This window comes from Mytilus edulis, chromosome 5 (assembly GCF_963676685.1).
Source record: "Mytilus edulis chromosome 5, xbMytEdul2.2, whole genome shotgun sequence".
Classification (NCBI taxonomy): domain Eukaryota; kingdom Metazoa; phylum Mollusca; class Bivalvia; order Mytilida; family Mytilidae; genus Mytilus; species Mytilus edulis.
Genome location: NC_092348.1, coordinates 51,214,900 through 51,234,525, shown reverse-complemented (window position 1 = coordinate 51,234,525; position 19,626 = coordinate 51,214,900). Strand labels below are relative to the sequence as shown.

Here is a 19,626-nt window from a genome sequence, read left to right as displayed (position 1 = left end):
GTACAGGATTTTTGTACAAGTAATAAGTTTTTTGATACACACCTTCTTGCACCAGGTGATACAAATTTATCTTCTAAAATGTATCGGTTTAATGTCTTTAATTCAAATTTAAATACTTCAACATAACATTTAGTGCTATTCTGATTGTCTTAAAAACAAGAAATGAGGACACCTGAATGGTTTAAAATCTTATTTAAGTTTTCTCCTTATACAAAAGTGAAATACATAAAGAGTCTTTTTGTGTTCTTATAATGTGTTTGTATCAATACTCAGTAATAAGAATGTATGAAGTAGTTGTGGAAATATGACTGAAATATGCAAAACAAAAAGACTGTGTGCTTGCATCAACCATTTTTGTTAAGATGTTCATAAAACACTGACAACTTGTACAAAATAGCTGTACAAATTATAATTTGTACAACATTACATCTTGTACACAACATATACATTGTAAACTATATTACTAAATGAACTTTTAATTTGTATTTAATCATTTTAACTTAGTAATAGAATATCGAACCTCCATCAATAAAAAACAAAACCACACTATAGACCTCAAATTATCAAATTATCATAGATGTTCCAGCTAAGTTACATAGTGATAATGTTTCATTAAATACTTGCGTTAAACACATTTCTTAAATATTTGTGAACATTTTTACCCAAAACATTTTGTACATGGTAGGTATCAAACATCTTGAAAATTTGTTTTTAAACATTATTAATTAGCCATAAGTCGCAGATTTTCAAATCATCATAACTACTATTATTTCACTAATTTATTGTAATAGGTGTTTGGTAGGGAAAATTGAACCCCAGCTTTTAGAAATTTTTATAGCTATTCAAACAACTTTTCATATGTATGCAGTAATAATGCATTAATAAGTCCTTGTTAGGAATTAAACATATTGGAATACATATCTAAACATTTATACACTTGTTATCAGCCATCGACAATTGAACTCCCAATAAACCTAGAATTTAAAATTGTCAAAAACGTATTCAGATACCTTATATGGTAATAAGGCTTTAAAAAAGTATTTCGTATGTGGGAAGAAATGTTTATCAATTTTTATCAGCCACGAACAACTATTAACTTCCCCTATTGACCTCAGATTTAAATTGTCATAGCTACTCAAACTACTTTATATACTTATCCTGCCATAATAAGTACTTGATTGGACTAAAACATGTAGATAAAGTAACTCAGGCATGCATTTAATCCCATTTCTTTAAAGACATAAAAATGAGGATCATAATGCAAAATACCCTATACATCTGGGCTAGAAAAATAAAAATAAAAATATTGAATACCCTAGATTCACGGTAGTACGTCGACGAGCGTGCGCGAAAGCGTATAAGACAAGGATCGATAAAGGTTTTTGAATTTAGATATTTTCTTAAAAATTTGCGTTTTATGTGCAATAAATATTGTTACAATTATTAATTCAGGAAGTTAGGAAGTAGAAAGCACTACATTTATACGTCATATCACAAATATTTCCGACTTTGTGCGGTTTCAGAGAAGTTGGGTCTTAATAAAAATCGGTCTCCTCCTTTAGTAGTGAAATAGAAATAATGCATTAAAAAGTACTTGGAAAGAATACATCATGTATGAAAATATTATTCTACATTTTGTTTAGCCAAGAAAAATTGAACCCCGACCCCTATTTTCCTCAGTATTTTTTTCTTATTAGCATAGCTATTCAAACTGCTTTATAAAGTAATAATTCATTAATAAGTACTTGGTTGAAATAAAACAATATTTTCACTCGTCCCTGAAAAACTAAATTTCCCTCCAGTTCACAGATTTTCAAACTATTCCAATTATGTTATGAAATAATAATGCATAAGTAAGAACTTGAAAGGATAAAACATGCTAGAATTTTAAACATTTTTACCACGAAACTGATCCCACTTAAATGGACCTCAAATTGTTAAGTTGTCATAGCTTTTCAAACTATTTTATACATAAATCTGCATTCATAACAACTTTGTAGGAATAAAAGATATTAAAAAATAATGACAGGCAATATTTTAAGATGAATATGTTGTTTTTCGATGTAGTGTGGTAGGAAACCAGTAAGGGCTTGTGTCATTAAATTTAAAGATGTCATAGAATGTTATTTACATACCTTCGATGTCCTTTCATAAACATCACAACCCTCAACATCTCTACTTAGGCCAAAATCACAGATTTTACAAGTAAAATCTGGAGTAATCAAGATATTCCTCGCTGACAAGTCACGATGGATAATCTATAACAAAGATTTTACATAATCATTAGAGTGTCCTCGGTCACGCAATTAATGGAACTAATTAAATAAATATTTACTTAGTCTAACACTGTTCTCATATTTAAGTGTAAGAGTAGATAATCGAGCAATGTTGCATTGTAAAAGTATAACAAAGGAAAACAAGACAGAAGATACAAGCTGGACAATTAAAAACTACAAACAGACAACTCAATAGCTAAATAAATGGGGAATATGTCCAATAGGGACACAGATGAGGCCCCCGCTAGCATATAACATTATAAAGGGACATAACTCAAGAACTGTAAAAGTGACGCTTCCAATTTTGAACATAAACTGAATTAAGTGGTTATAAGCATTACATTTCATAAAATTTTGTTTTGGCAAACTTAAGTTAGAGAACGGAAACAAAATATCATATAAGGTTATAAAGGGACATTAAGCAAAGTGCTTGAATTGTAAGCACCGAAGGGTACTGATTGTTTTAATTTTTCAGTGAACATTGTATTGTATAAAACATTGGTTGTAGTAGATTTAATTGTAAAATTAATTTTTAAAATAGGAGTAATCTTCCTTTGTCCATAATTGTAGTTGATTCAATTGAAGAAACTTCATTTTTAAAAATAAATTTTAACAATTTCATCTTTGATTTTTTAACAGATATAAGATCCCTAAATTTTTTTATTTGTAAAGGAGCAAAACTCTAGAACAATTGAAGTGACACCACCAAAATTAAAACAATAGTTTACATGACACAACAAAGAAAACTAAAGAATAAACAACACAAACCCCACCAAAAACTAGGGGTGATCTCAGGTGCTCCGGAAGGGTAAGCAGATCCTGCTCCACATGTGGCACCCGTCGTGTTGCTTATGTGATAACAAATCCGGTAAATAGTCTAGTTCGGTAAGTCACATTCATGAAAGGGAGGGGGATTGTAGTTACGACGTAAAGAACATATCCGATATCATTTGTGAAATGGTTGTTCCATAACGGTCAACCAACTCGTGATGGCGTCCGTAAAATTTACGAAGTGGTGATTTCAACTTCACCATTTAGAACTCTTGGTATAAGTTCCATAACATTTGGTTGTAGTAAACTTAAGTTAGAGAACGGAAACCAACTTTTGGATGTACGGACGTACGTTCTTACAGACGGACAAGGGTAAAACGTAATGCTCCCGCCGGACATAAAAAAAGAAAACAGCAAAACTACAAGCCATAATTCAATACACATGAAAATAAAAAGCTCCCCAAACATAGAAAAATGCTGGACGTTGTAGTACCGTTAAAATACAATGGTATGTTGTAATTATACAAAATATAACAAAATATTGATGTATCTATTATCGAATACTTAAACAATCCCAGATTCATAAACCATCAGCACAAGTAAATTCACTTATTCCACTGTTGACCGAGTGTAAAAGTTTAAAAGGTTTTCAAGACAAAGGATAGACATTACATTTTGAGACAGAAACGTCAAAAACATTAAAGAACAAAACAGGACAAACTACAAAACATATAACTAAAACAAAAGAAACACGAATCACTTTAAATCAAAATAAGAGTTTCTAGGTAATTTATTGAAAGTAAAAGTAAGGTGATTAGTCGCATACGGTGATGTATACGTAACTATCGTAAAAATGTGGACGGGATTGCGGATTTCGATGATTAGAACATATCAGTGACACAGATATTCTAAATCGATTTTACAAAATCATAACGGCGTGTGTAAAACCTTTCGAAGGAATGACTAAATCACTTCAATTTAACTAGGAAAACTAGTTCATTTCATTTTAAATAATTTAGGCGTTTATTGTTTCTCAACAAAAACGGAGATCATAATCAAATAAAATTGGTTTAAAATTTACTACAAAATAATATATATATATGGAATTGCGTCACATTTTAGAATAAAACGTAACGAACTCAAATTTGTTAAATCAAAGTAGATTTGCGTTTTATATAGTCAGGGAAGTTGTCAAAAATAACATTAAATCATCCACATTTCAAAGAAAGAACATGGGCTATATAAACAATTACGTTAGGTTCAAAAGGGAATTACGTCTTTGAAAGAAACTTTGAAGCTTAAAAGGGAATTAAAAACTATGTTCTTAATGGTTAATTGTATCATATCCTAATCACACGAATCGCAAATTCAATTTGGGTTTTATGAAATCATGATTATAGCCTTTCTATGAGATCGATCCGCAGTTTTATCGACACAAGTGAAGCATATCGATTGAGGACGAACGAGGTTATATCGTACAAAGAGAAACATATAGATTGAGGACGAAGTTTTAGGTCAATATGCTTCTCTTGTGTCGATATAACCTACGTATCGACATCATACAAACACAGTCATCTTGAAAACCATTCTTACTGTAAAAGTTTTAAATGTACATTTACAAAATGTAACAACAGAATCACAACAATCAATATACATTTGTTTCCTTATTTAATTATAACAATATATAACAACAGATAAGTGACAAGAAATTTACAACAAGAACATTTTGTATATGACTTCGAAGCTACACCTTTTAAGGGTTGTTCACATATAGGTGAACATTGAAATTTATATAAACAGTTACGTTGCTGCAGTTATCTAAATATGGCATCTTCATATCTGGATGTGGTACTTTTAAGAAATTTTGATTTGGCATCAATGTCTCTGGTTCATTGTATTTGTATTTTTCTTTGAGGCTCCATTACCAATTTCTGTCAAGATTTCATCAAATTGATCATTATGTCGTTCATCCACGCCAATTAATGAATGTGTTTGTAGATATATGTTTTTGTGTTCTGTTAAATTGTTCCTTTTAAAATTGTTACACGATGATGACGGCTGTACTCATATTTTGACTATTTTATTTATTATGTCTGTTTAGTTCACGCATCATTGTAAATATAACGGAATTTGATGAGACTGTGAGAAAGTGAGAGGTTTAGCGCTATAAAACCAGGTTTAATCAACCATTTTCTACATCTGAAAATGCCTGTACTAAGTCTGGAATATGAAAGTTCTTGTCCATTCGTTTTTGATGTGTTTTGTCTTTTGATTTTGCCATGTGATTATGGACTTTCCGATAAGAATTTCCTTTGAGTTCAGTATATTTGTGATTTTACTTTTCATAACAGTTTCACTCTTTGAGTTAGATAAAAGTTCTAACTCAAAATTTGCATCATTCAAGTCAACGGGAACATTTTCCTCTTCTTTAACTGAAAAGGTACTTTGTGAGATGCATAGAAAATCCATATAAGATATACTTTATTACTTGAATTATAATTTCTTTGCACGCGTTTTTTCACTTAATATTTCTAAAATATGCCGTTTTTTCCTTGCAATGGGATCCTTGGGATCCATTGCGATGTGTTTTCTGGTCTTCTTTGGCAACGGTCATACCTGAAGGTATATCATCTGAATGGTCATGTTTCCATGGCTACTTTGCCGTGGACTTTCCTTTCTCGTTGTCAATAGCTGTGTTCTTGTGTGAAATGTCGTTTACAAGAACTGTTGATGGCTGGTTGATGTTTCTATTGTTTGGTTCAGATAATAAATATCTTATCTTTGACTGAACTGCGATCGGTCCTTGGCCTCTAATAATTTGGTCCTCAATAATTTCCCAATAGTAGTCCGCTCCTATGAGTAAGTCGATTTCAAAACGATCTTCACTATGCACAGGGTGTGCAAGTTTAAGTCCACTCAAATGTGGCAAGCTCCTTGTAGTCTGTGAAATATTGTTATGAATCGGGATGACAATTTTCGGAACAATGAATGTGTCGATAATGACTTCTTCTCCTGTGTCGGTCTGTAACTGTATTGTTGCAGTGTCTAAGTTGCAAACCTTCTGAAAGAAATCTCCGAACGCAGACAGATGAATGCTTACTTTTTCTGAAGGTTTTATTTCTAATTTATCAGCTAATTTCTGAGTTATAAAAAAACGCTGTGCTTCCTCGTCAAATAAGATGTTACATTTTATTTTCTTGGTCGTTATATACAACTTGGACGGTTGCTGTTTTCAGGAGAATGTCGTGACTTTGTTGTGATGAATACATTACTCTAGTCTCGTTTGGTGTTTCAACTACGTTTATCGCTGACTGTTATATTGTGAGCTCCGGTGTCGAACCTGGGATTACCTCTTTTCCTTTACATATGCTAGTATGATGCATTCTGTTACACTCTTTGCATCGTTCAGTAGAATTACAGGCGGCCACTAAGTGAGACCCTACACAGTTAAAGCATAACTGTTTATGTTTTACAATTTGATTTCTATTGTTTGCGTCTGTTACACTTCAGAGTACACTTCCAGTGAGCACTATCCGTCGGATAGTGCTCACCTGAACAAACCAGGTGCTCCGCAGGGCGCACCTTATACGACCGCAGAGGTCGAACCCTGAACAGTTGGGGTAAGTATGGACAAAACATTCAAGCTTGATACAGCTCTGAATTTGGATTTGCATATGATCAAATTTTTGACATTATATGGGTTTCTTACACTAAACAAATGTCAAGATCTTACAAATCAATTAAAGATTTCTTCTTCAAACTTTTCCAAAATTTGAAATTAGAGAAATTTGAAAAAACCCATTGAAAACTACTACCACCCCCTTTTTTCAATTAGTCCATAACCTGCCATTTCTTTATACATAGTTAACAAGTAGTATAAAGGATGTTAATTTGAAATTACCCAACATTGTATGTTAAATGTTTATGGTTACCTCCCTTACACTGCTTTTAAATTGTCTTAATTGTCCAGTGACCATAAAAACTTAGTTTTTCCCCTTTTTTGCCCCTAATTCTAAAATAATTGAGCCATAACCCCCAAAGTCAATACTAACTATTCCTTCATGGTATGGAAACCCGTGGTATAATTTCAGAGAGATTCACACACTTAAACACAAGTTATTGTTTGAAAACTACAAAAATGCTTATTTTGGGCACCCTTTTCGGTCCCTAGTTCCAAACGTTTTGAGACCATAACCCGCAAAATCAATACTAACTATCCCTCTATGGTATGGAAACTTGTGGTCTAATTTTCAGAGAGATTCCTACACCTACACTTAGTTATTGTTTGAAAACTAAAAAAATGCTTATTTTGGGCCCCCTTTATGGCCCCTAATTCCAAAACTATTGGGACAATAACCCCAAAAATCAATCCCAACCTTCTTTTAGTGGTATTGAACCTTCTGGTAAAAATTTGTAAAGATCCATTCACTAAAACTCTAAAGTTATTGTCGGGAAACTAAATCCGTCTTCGGTCGACCACGACGCAGACGACAACGCAGACGACATGATAGCATTATACGACACAAACATTTTTTTTGCGGTCGTATAAAAATACATGTACGCATATTACCTTCTTACGTGTGTCTGTGAGTTTGCTCTTGTATAAATGTGATTGCGTACCTATAAAAAATGCAGAGGCGTACAATATGTCTGAATCCATGACTCCTTTTCCAGCTTCAAGTATGTCAATCTCTTTAGTTATTGATTTTTGTAGATTTTTCAATTTTCCAATATCAAATTATCCCTCCCGTGTTCTCTTGCAATATATTTTCTTATGTCAATCGACATCTTGTCCAAAACTACTGGTACCAACAGCTAATTATACATCTCTGGTGTTTGACCAAGTGATTTTAATCATCCTCGCACATACGTTCTAATCTTTCTCCGTAAGACCTCAAGCTGAATGCATCATTTGTCGGTGCGTGTTAGTTCATGAGTGCTTTCATGTAACCATGTATCAGTTTGCTAGGTTGTCCGAATCGATCTCTGAGAAGGTTAACTGCAGTTTCGTAGTTTTCATTAGTCAAAGCGAATCACTCAATAGTTTGCGCGGCTCTTCCCTCAAGATGGGCTTTAAGATAGTTAACTTTTTGATTGGCGTAAGTAGTTATCAAAGGTACCAGGATTATAATTTAGTACGCCAGACGCGCGTTTCGTCTACATAAGACTCATCAGTGACGCTCAAATCAAAATATTTATAAAGCCAAACAAGTAAAAAGTTGAAGAGCATTGAGGATTCAAAATTCCCAAAAGTTGTGCCAAATACGGCTAAGGTAATCTATGCCTGGGATAAGAAAATCCTACTATCAAAATGTATGGTAGATTCGTAAGAGTCCCAAAATGTGCTCCACTCCAAAACATTTTCGTCAAAATGTGGCAAATCTATTTTAGGTTATCTATGGTTGTTACTAAATACATTTGGTAGTTGGGCTGGTGGTTGTATATACGAACATTCTTCTTGAGTATTGTATGATTATGAATTTCGGACAGCAAAGTTGCGTGATTGATTTCCGGTAGGATTTCCCTCTGATTGAATTCTTTCTCTAGTGCTCAGCGTGTAAACAGCTGATGTGTTTGTATTACTAGTGTTTGATCTAGGTATATAGCATTCAGCGTAAGCGTTCATTGTTGACGTTTCTTTTAAATCAGAAGTATTGTTTGAAGATTTCCTTGTTTGAGTAATTTTTCGTATTTGCCTACGTTTATTGTCTAAATTAAACATATACTCATCCGCGTCTGTAATTTCTTGTTCTATGTGATCCTCGTGTAAGACTTCTATCATCTTCCCGTTTAAATCATGCACAATCTTCTTTTTCTGGGTTTATGCATCCTCTATGACTTTGAATTCCTCTATTTCGACGTTGTCAGGATTCTCCTTTAGCTCCTCGAATTTGGTTCATAGCTTCGTCACTGCTGCTCTGTTGCCGGCACGTATTGTCTTTATCTTCATTTCCATTGTTGAACCAATTTCCCGTCAGTCACGGCACCTTAAATATTGAAGAATCTCAATAAATGCGTTGTGTTTTCTATATACGTTTAATCGTCGTGATAGCCAATGCCTCTACAATAACGTCACTCACTATAGCGTTATGGGTACAATCTTGCTTGTTGAAATAGTTTAACACTTTTCTGATTCAACCTTCTGATATATTTCACATAATACTTTACTGGACATCTTTCGCAATCTGAAAAAGCATGTAAAACATTTAAAACAAATATACCAGATAAGAGTGTTCTGCAGAAAAATCATTTTTTTTAAATTTGATATAGAGTCTTTACAATAATTTCTTTAATGTTTTTGGTAGGGTATCCCATGTATATATTCGACATATCTAATTTACATTGTGTTTACCAACTACAAATATCACATTTGCCTATTAATGTTTGATTATAATATGTACAAATGGCAAACTTATATAAAAATGTGTGCCACTGTGGTTCCAATCACAGGATAAAAAAGGGGATATGTAGGTAGGTTGATATATTTTTAACACACTAACGATTATTAATTATGAAATTGAATCATGTATATGTGTCCTTGTTTTAATCAGGTCAAGACAAATAGTGTGTGGTTCTGATTACTTAATGAAAAGAGTTAGGTAGATCCATTTGTTTTCTTTTTATTTAAAAATGCAATGGTTTAATATAGAATTATTAGATTGCATCGTATGTATATATAAGAATACGAGTTATGTTCAAGCTAAGAAAAATAATGTGTGGTTACATTTAATTAATGCAAAAAACATTAGGGTAGTTTCATTGTAGGTCACTACATTTAGATACAAGTTACCTGTAATGTCATACATTCGTCCATCTGAGAATAATGCACTCTCTGACTGGTGTTCTCTTTTGTTTGCTCATCAATTACCTGGCACACATACTACTTGTCATCAGCACCACGCTTAATTGCAAAATGCTTTCTTTTAAGATTGGTCAGGTTTTCCCTCCCTCTTGTACCATGTGTACCAAAGTGCAGCATGAAGTGAACAAATACCTTAAATATAGAAGAAATTTCATAATTCTTTGTCATTTAAAATATAGTGGACAGTATGCACACAGAAGTATATTAAAGACACACACAATTTTCAATATTGTATGCAAATTATAAGTCCTTTTCTCCATGATCACAAGGTAAATATTTTATTGACTTTGTATACATGTGTTTATTGTTATAAGTGTCACACTGTTTGGATGAAAATGAAAATTTTCAGCTATAATATACATGATACATATGCATGTACATCTATACACAAGGTACACCTAGTATATGATTTTTCGTATACGATGTTATATGATGTTATTCTTCTCCTGCGTAGCGAAGTCATCCTGTCTTTGAAATTCACAGTAGGTTTATTCTTACACCGATAAAGCATTTTATTTGGAATTAAAATTGTTGTCATATGTGTTATACAATAAAATCATCATAGATACCAAGATTAAATTTTGTATTTACGCCAGACGCGCGTTTCGTTTACAAAAGACTCATCAGTGACGCTCGATTCCAACAAAATTCCTAAAATACAAATTACCTTATATAACAAAAAGCTGTGCATCCTTCAGATTTAAAAAAAAAATACAAGTAAATCTTCTTCTTATCACTCTCTTCTATGGAAGAGTGGTGTTCAATTGCAGCTAACCCTAGATTATATCTTCATTGCAAATGTCTATGTCCCTACATTTCTATTTAAACGTTGTCTATAGGATTGCAAAGTTGTCTTTTTATTATGTTTCCCTTTCTTACATCTCATTTCCAAATAAAACAATGCCAATGTATCGTCCAGTCGCTCCAAATTGTACTGTTCAAATTCTATCGGCTTGCTTTTCTCTGTCAAATATTCCCTGAATAGTTTAACTACAGTGTTTTGCTGCCTTTTTGTGTTTTTTGTTTCCATATTTTCCATTATAACGTCCCTTTCATCTTGTTCCAGGAACGCGATTCTAACTTCCGTCATGATTGCTGCAAACCGTTTACACAGGAAGTCGTTTTGATTGGCATGTGTCGACAATTTTCTATTTGCCAACTACCGATTTGATTCTGTTATTTCACACTTTTTAAACAAATTACTTCCCTTTGTCAATCGTAGACTTGTTCTATACCGGACAAAATTGGCTAAGCAAAGCATGATGAAATGAAAGTGATGTATCGGCGGTTTAAGTAATTTTTCATGAAGAATAATTTCAGATGTCAAAAGTATTTTGCTTAACAACAAATTTATGTAATTATAAGATTTGAAAACCTTTAAGATAACACACATTACGCACAGATAAATTTGGTCTTTCTGCTAACTCTTCATTGTAAATGAAAATCAATGTCCGTCATAAGGGAGTCAACTAAAAAAAGAGATCTGTAGTTACAGGGTCAATAACGGGAATTGGCAAATGGACTATTTGGGATTTTTTTAAATGTATTTTCAGTAACTTGCTGTACTCTCTGTGCAATATGCTTTTTTGACATATGAAACGCTAACTATAGCAGATTTGTGTGCAGCCTGAGTAAATACAAATGAACATGTGATCAAGTTTTAACGAAATATGAATCGCTAAAATAATAGTTTACGATTAATAATATAAGAATTCATCAAATCGAAATTGGACCCCGTTTGCGTTCAAATGCGGTTTAGTAATGCGTAATTGTTGTTCTTGATTAATATATATGTTGCAGACCATATGAGTATTTCAACTTATACTTATACGGTCTAGCACGAGCTGGACCATATATGTATTCGAATCATTTTGGGTTGATTCTAGACAAATATTTATCAAAATCTTTTTTTATTAGTTTTATTAATCAATATTTTTGCAAGTAATAGAGTGAATAGAGTAATGCCCGCGTCACACTGTCCCGATTTTCACGTCGATGGCAACACGATTATGGAAATTTTCAAAATCGGAACTGATCGTATCCAAATCGGGCTATTCGCAGTGTCATCTTTAACCATCGTAGAACCATTGGCCACTTTTTCTAGATTTCGGGGAGAACTTCGGGAAGGGTTCTAAATTTTTTAACATATTAAAAAATCCCCGAAGGTGCTTCCGATGTTGAGGGTTCGTATAGAGTTCGTATCACCATCCTCATCATCGTAATGTCACCGGGAATGCATCTTTGAACATCGTATTGCATTCGTGTTTCCATCGTTTCAATCGGGCAGTTTTGACATTTTGAACATATTTTATTTCAAAAAATCATGTACATGACATACACATATAAATACAGTGATACAATATTACAAAGGAATTCGGAAACAAGGTTTCCCTTATATTAATCCGTCTCCCTGTAGAAAAAAGATAAAGGGAAATAACTGCAAATAAAAAAGTTATTTTTTTTTCGTCAGATCTTTCCTATATATATGTACCGGCGGCGGAGTGTGTTTACAGGACTTTGTCAAGACTGTCTCACCCAATAACGATCCTAATCATTCAGTTTTGACATTACGATGTCTCCACGAATGAATCACAAAGCTATCCGAAGGTCTTACGATGGCAACACGACTTCGTGAAGACCTCGTAATCCCGTCGTGTTGCCATCGAATAAAAGTACGAAGGCGACAAGATGGAACTACGACGGCAATAAATCCAGCTAAATGTAAGTTAATTTTCGCGCTAAAATACATTTAAAGTGCCATGAGCGATATGCACTGGGCAGTCTAATACGACAGTTAAGAAAGACGTTCACAAAACATGGAGCTCATATCATATGATTCTAAGAGAACAAGAAAGGCGACAGCGTTGTTTCTATTAATTTAAATGGAACAAGAAGAGCAGCTATTACAGGCTCAGGATTTACTTTTACAAGTAAAATAATTTTTTTTGTCAACTTTTAATATCAAGTAACATAATGAAAATCATAAACGCGCCGCGTACACCACACTGAAGGTACACGTATATAGGGAAAGCAACTTTTTCTTCATTATTCTGACTTTTTTGTGTATCGTTTGAGTTGTTATCACACGAATGTTTACTCCATAACCATTTTGTTTTCTATATGTCATATTTTGCCTCATTTGTTGCTTTCCCCACATCCTTCCTTTTGTCTATATTATTATGATATTCTCCTGGAAAGAGCTCTTTTTGAATAAAAGGGATCAACGAACCCATTACCTTACCTTTAAGATAGATCAGTAAACATGGGCATAATTATGGGGGATTATTCAGACTAGTGCACACATTTTACAGTTCACTTTTATATCTATTTTTCTTTTGGTCTTATACTTTCCTGCTAGACTCATACCCCTCCCTTTTCCTCTTCCTCTCCCTCTCCCTGATTTTAGTGGCATTAGGGTGTAATCAACAGTTTTGCCGACGTAGTCGGTATAGTTTCGGTTTGTGCCCTTTGAACTTAAGGACGCTTAACTATGGCAACAGAATACGCATGCTCGAAAATCCTTTCTGTGATTGGACATAATGCTGTCATGATGGGTGATTTGGTTGTGTTTGAAAAAAACGTCTCGTTAATTATATCGTGATGGAAAGCAAGTGAAAAACTATAAATATTTGACTAGATCTTACAAAGATTTATATTTTTATTAAAATAATTGTTTCTCCAATAGCTTTTTGCATCCGTGACAGCTGTTTATTCGGGACAACAAGGATTTGTATAGTAAGAAGGATTGGAATCTCGCAGTTTGTCGTAATCTCTTCCGCGGCGAGACTTCGGTACTCGCCACTATTACTACTACTACTACTCGTCACTTACGATATTGGAACGTGATTTTTTGTACACATGCATCGAGTTGTGTTCTAATTTTTGTCACGTATAGACAATGTTGTAATGGTTAAGGACTTTATTCATTCTTAAACCTAATTATTATTGATTTTCACTCAAGTTTCTATTGACGGAAAAGCATAATTTAACTGTTTTATTTGATGGACATTGTAATGCAAGGTGTATAACGACAGTTGACAATGTGTTTGTATGTTAACTTCTGTATTTTTTTATTTTCAGTCTTATTCTTGTAAATTATGTCATTATAGCTATATGGCTTAAACAATTCCAATATCAAATATGTCCTTAACAATAGCAATACTACCTCAGGATCTCTGCTCGAACAATTATATTTGCAAAATTTATGTTAGATTTCTATGGGTTTATGCAAATTCAGGAATAATTTATATTTGTAGCAATGTTTCTATTGTTTTAAAATAAAATATTTTGCAATATTGTAGGATCAAAAGATGTCGCAAACAGACAAAAAAATCAAAAGTAACAATAAAAGGAATAAATGTTAGATATTTTGGATAACAGAACATCCTTTATATATTATATATGTCAAACTCTAACTGGAGTTTTCTATGGAACATGGCTAGTTAAAATTGATGTAAAACTATTTCAAAACACATGGTTTAACGATTTCATTTCGGTATACATGTAAACAGGAAAGAAATATCAGATTATTATGACAACTGGATCCCCTCCCAATTTAGGCCTGGTAAATTGCGATTCATCTGAGAACCATATTCATTTTTAAAGACAGAAAAGTATCACAATTCCCTTATTTAGCGGTTTGAGCTTTCTTCAATACACTTTATCACCAATGTTTTACGTTTTTAAACATGTTTGAACATTAATCTAGGCCAATTGAAGAACTTTATTCATTTTTACCAAGCCACCCCCATGTTCGCTCCAGAACGACATTTTTGTTGTAATCCACTCAAAGAAACGTAAAAAATTGGAAAACTAATGCATCAATCACTACGAAATTTACTCAATACACGAAGAAATCATATATCTATCAGAAAATATAAATTTTATCAATCATATCCGTGTTTTGAGGAAGGAGTATAAAAATAGAAAATGATGATAGGACCGCCCAATAGGCGGGATAGGTTGGGGTCACTTCGGTCAATATGCAAATTAATTCTATGGAACCGTGAATTCTTACTGCGATTGTAAAAGTTATTAATTACACAAGAACCATTTTAAACTTCTTATTTCAAGCATAAAATTTGATAGATATGGATTGTAATACTTACATATCGGGTGTCAATTTGTTTAAGTGATGCAAATGTCCGCCATTAATCAGAGCACGTTTAGCATTTTCCAGATGCATCACGGGTAATCTCACAATATCTCGCGCTGCATTAGACATTATACTACAGTCTATGCAAAAGTTCACGAGATTCCAATCCTTCTTACTATACAAATCCTTGGGGACAATTATATAATTTTTAATGTAAACTTTGTTGTACGAACGTACATGACTTTTAGAAGGCACCTACGCATGTGAGATTTCCGCGGGGTTTTGGTGAATGTAAACAGAAAGATACGATGACAGAGAATAATGAACACAGACAGAGAAAACGTTATTTAAATGGTATCTTTGTGCTTCTGAGGGTTATCGAAATGATAGTTTTAAACATATACTCAAATTTAAATACGTCGGATATCTTTTTTAAAGATAGTTCTTGTTTTCTATGACGTCATATTTTGAAGGACCATGTACAAGTGACCCTTAGTGGTGGACTGATTAATAAAGATACTTGTATAAAACTAAATATCACTGGAATCAGAATGTTCTCTAGTTTATAATGTACTTTTAATAGTATAAAAAAGTTTTATCCAGAGAAACTGGGAAAAAAATGCCTAATTTAAGCTAAAAAAAACCCTGAAATCAGGTCATGTGCATACCCCTGAAGACATGAGACCTGCACATTTTTCATTATCAAAATTGTATGAATTTCATAGATTTTATCTGGTCTTTCAAAAAATTGTACGTTCGCCTGCTCCGAAAAGAGCTACAGTTGCTGCAAATAAGTTTTCAATTTTCACTGCCAAAAAAAACCAGACTGTTTACAGTGTTGTCTCCCCTCAAAACATGTAAATTTAATCTAATTTTTAAAATTATTTTAATCTTCAACCTGCTTTGATTGAAGTTAATTAACATATTTTTACAACCAAATACAAAAAAAACATGATACTTTTTCACCAATTATGTTGATAAAAAGGGACTTCCCTCCATGTCTATTTTTAGTTGGGGAATAACCCCTAGTTTTTTTTTATGCCCGCGTCACACTGTCCCGATTTTTACGCCGATGACAACACGATAATGGAAATTTTCAAAATCGGGACTGATCGTATCCAGATCGGGCTATTCGTAGTGCCATCTTTAACCATCTTTAACCATCGGCCACTTTTTCTAGCCTTCGGGGAAAACTTCGGGAAGGGTTCTAAATTTTTTAACATGTTAAAAAATCCCCGAAGGTGCGTCCGATGTTGAGGGTTCGTATTGAGTTCGGTTCACCATCCTCACCATCGTAATGTCACCGGGAATGCATCTTTGCACATCGTATTGCATTCGTGTTTCCATCGTTTCCATCGGGCAGTTTTGACAGTACGATGTCTACACGAATGAATCACGAAGATACCCGAAGGTCTTACGATGGCAACACGACTTCGTGAAGACCTCGTAATCCAGTCGTGTTGCCATCGAATACAAGTACGAAGGCGACAAGATGGAACTACGACGGCAATAAATCCAGCTAAATGTAAGTTAATTTTCGCGCTAAAATACATTTAAAGTGCCATGCGCGATATGTACTGGTCAGTCTAATACGACAGTTAAGAAAGACGTTCACAAAACATGGAGCTCATATCACATGATTCTATGAGAACAAGAAAGGCGACAGCGTTGTTTCTATTAATTCAAATGGAACAAGAAGAGCAGCTATTACAGGCTCAGGATTTACTTTTACAAGAAAAATATTATTTTTTGTCAATTTTTCATATTAAGTAACATAATGAAAATCATAAACGCGCCTCATACACCAGGAAACCAACTTTTTCTTCATTATTCTAATTTTTTAGGTATCGTCTGAGTTGTTGTCACACGAATGTACTCCATAACCATTTTGTTTTCTATATGTCATATTTTGTCGCATTTGTTGCTTTCCCCACATCCTTCCTTTGGTCTATATTATTATGATATTCTCCTGGTAAGAGCTCTTTTTGAATAAAAGGGATCAACGAACCCATTATTACCTTTATTAAGATAGATCAGTAAACATGGGCATAATTATGGGTGATTATTCAGACTAGTGCACACATTTTACAGTTCAAACAAGGCAATGCCGAGCGTGGCATCCCCTCGTATGTAACATATTGGGGACAAATATGGACCGTGCACTATATTTGTATATGACACATGCAGAAAATGGTAAATTGAATATGCATATATTTATAAACTATTTTTTTAGAAATCAACCAAAACATTCAGTAACTGGAAATACCTTTAATATTGTCTTTAGAACCAGCAGGTAAAAAAATGAGCAACCAATTTCCTGTGTATTATGCTATTTCAAGGAGAAAAAACAAGTCCATCTGCATGACCTTGACCTTTGGCCTTGAACGTAAAAAATGTCAGATCATTACAAGGAGGAACTTTTGAAGCATATTGGTTTTAGAGTGTCCACAAGGGTGATATTGCCTTGTATTACAACTGCCACTGTGACCTTGACCTTTGAACTTTAAAGTCAATAGCGCTTAAGATATTCTTAACGAGTAACACCATACAAAGTTTTGATCATTTTGGTTCTAGAGTGTCCATAACAATTTCATCTACACGCGACTTACACGTAGAAGCCGAGGGGATAATAAACTAAGTTTTATAAGAATTAGACAAAAAGATCGATTTCCCGCCATGCATGGCAGACTTGTACAGAAGCGATATGTTGTCGAAATTCTGTTCGTATCTTTTAGACATCGTATGGCCATTGCACCATCATCGTAATCCATCGTTTAGCCTTCGTAATCCATCGTTTAGCCTTCGTGATCCATCGTGTAGGCTTCGGCTGAGATATGAAGCTTAAATACCCGTCTTCGGTTTACCTTCGTGTGTCCATCTTTTGCTATCGTATATAATTTCGGCACCATCGTATAGACTTCGTTATTCATCGTACTTGCTTCGGTCACTTTTTGGTATTTTAACGAGATCGGGACCAACTTCGTACGAACTTACAATTTTCGCATTCGGGTGTCCATCGTATATAAAAATCGGGACAGTGTGACGCGGGCATTAATTCGAAACTGTTTATAGCACACTTATATGCAGAGACTCAGAGTCAAGTTTTACCCTTCAAGCCCACGGACTTCCGTCTTAATGATTAAACCAGAAATGAAATGTACAATATACTAGTAATATATATTCAATATTGATCAAATAATTTAAAACGCGTGATGCCTTCGGCATATAATTTAAATGCATCGTAAGCTGTACACGACGTCTTTGAGACATCGTATGGCCAGCGCGCCGTCATCGTAATCCATCGTGTAGCCTTCGTAATCCATCGTGTAGACTTCGGCTGAGATATGAAGTTTAAATACCCGTCTTGGGTTAACCTTTGTATGTTCAACTTTTGCTATCGTATATAATTTCGGCACCATCGTATAGACTTAGTTATTAATCGTACTTGCCTCGGTCACTTTTCCTGTTATGCCAGCGTCACACTGTCCCGATTTTAATATACGATGGACACCCGAATGCGAAAATTGTAAGTTCGTACGAAGTTGGTCCCGATCTCGTTAAAATACCAAAAACTGACCGAAGCAAGTACGATGAATAACGTAGTCTATACGATGGTGCCGAAATTATATACGATAGCAAAAGATGGACATCCGAAGGTTAACCGAAGACGGGTATTTAAGCTTCATATCTCAGCCGAAGCCTACACGATGGATCACGAAGGCTACAAGATGGATTACGAAGACTACACGATGGATTACGATGATGGCGCGATGGCCATACGATGTCTTATCGATGCATTTAAATTATATGTCGAAGGCATCACGCGTTTTAAATTGTTTGATCAATATTGAATATATATTATATTGTACATTTAATTTCTGGTTTAGTCATAAGATCATAAGTTGCGTGTAGATAAAATTATTATGAACACTTTAGAACCAAAATGCTCAAAATTTGGTATGGTGTTACTCGTTAAGAATATCTTAAGCGCTATTGACTTTAAAGTTCAAAGGTCAAGGTCACATTGGTAATTGTAACACAAGGCAATATCACCCTTGTGGACACTCTAAAACCAATATGCTTCAAAAGATTTTAACCACCTTTGGTGTATTGTTCCTCCTTGTAATGATCTGACATTTTTTACGTTTAAGGCCAAAGGTTAAGGTCATGCAGATGGACTTGTTTTTTCTCCTTGAAATAGCATAATACACAGGAATTTGGTTGCTCATTTTTTTACCTGCTGGTTCTAAAGACAATATTAAAGGTATTTCCAGTTACTGAATGTTTTGGTTGATTTCTAAAAAAATAGTTTATGTATCAAATATGCATATTCAATTTACCATTTTCTGCATGTGTCATATACAAATATAGTGTCCATATTTGTCCCCAATATGTTACATACGAGGTGATGCCACGCTCGGCATTGCCTTGTTTGAACTGTAAAATGTGTGCACTAGTCTGAATAATCACCCATAATTATGCCCATGTTTACTGATCTATCTTGAAGGTAAGGTAATGGGTTCGTTGATCCCTTTTATTCAAAAAGAGCTCTTTCCACGAGAATATCATAATAATATAGACAAAAGGAAGGATGTGGGGAAAGCATGAGCCTGTAATAGCTG

General features: G+C 33.9%; 1 protein-coding gene across 2 annotated transcripts in view; it reads right to left on the bottom strand.

Annotated features, from left to right (window-relative positions):
* LOC139525461 (fibroblast growth factor receptor 4-like) overlaps positions 1-19,626 on the bottom strand; it is a 225,506-nt gene that overhangs the window by 75,353 nt on the left and 130,527 nt on the right. For both annotated transcript variants that reach the window (XR_011664899.1, XM_071320811.1), the window contains exon 17: positions 2,136-2,258. Coding sequence is in view for 1 of the 2 variants with exons in the window: in XM_071320811.1 (XP_071176912.1) it covers positions 2,136-2,258 (123 nt within the window). In the remaining variant the exon portion in view is untranslated. The remainder of the gene's footprint in view (positions 1-2,135; positions 2,259-19,626) is intronic.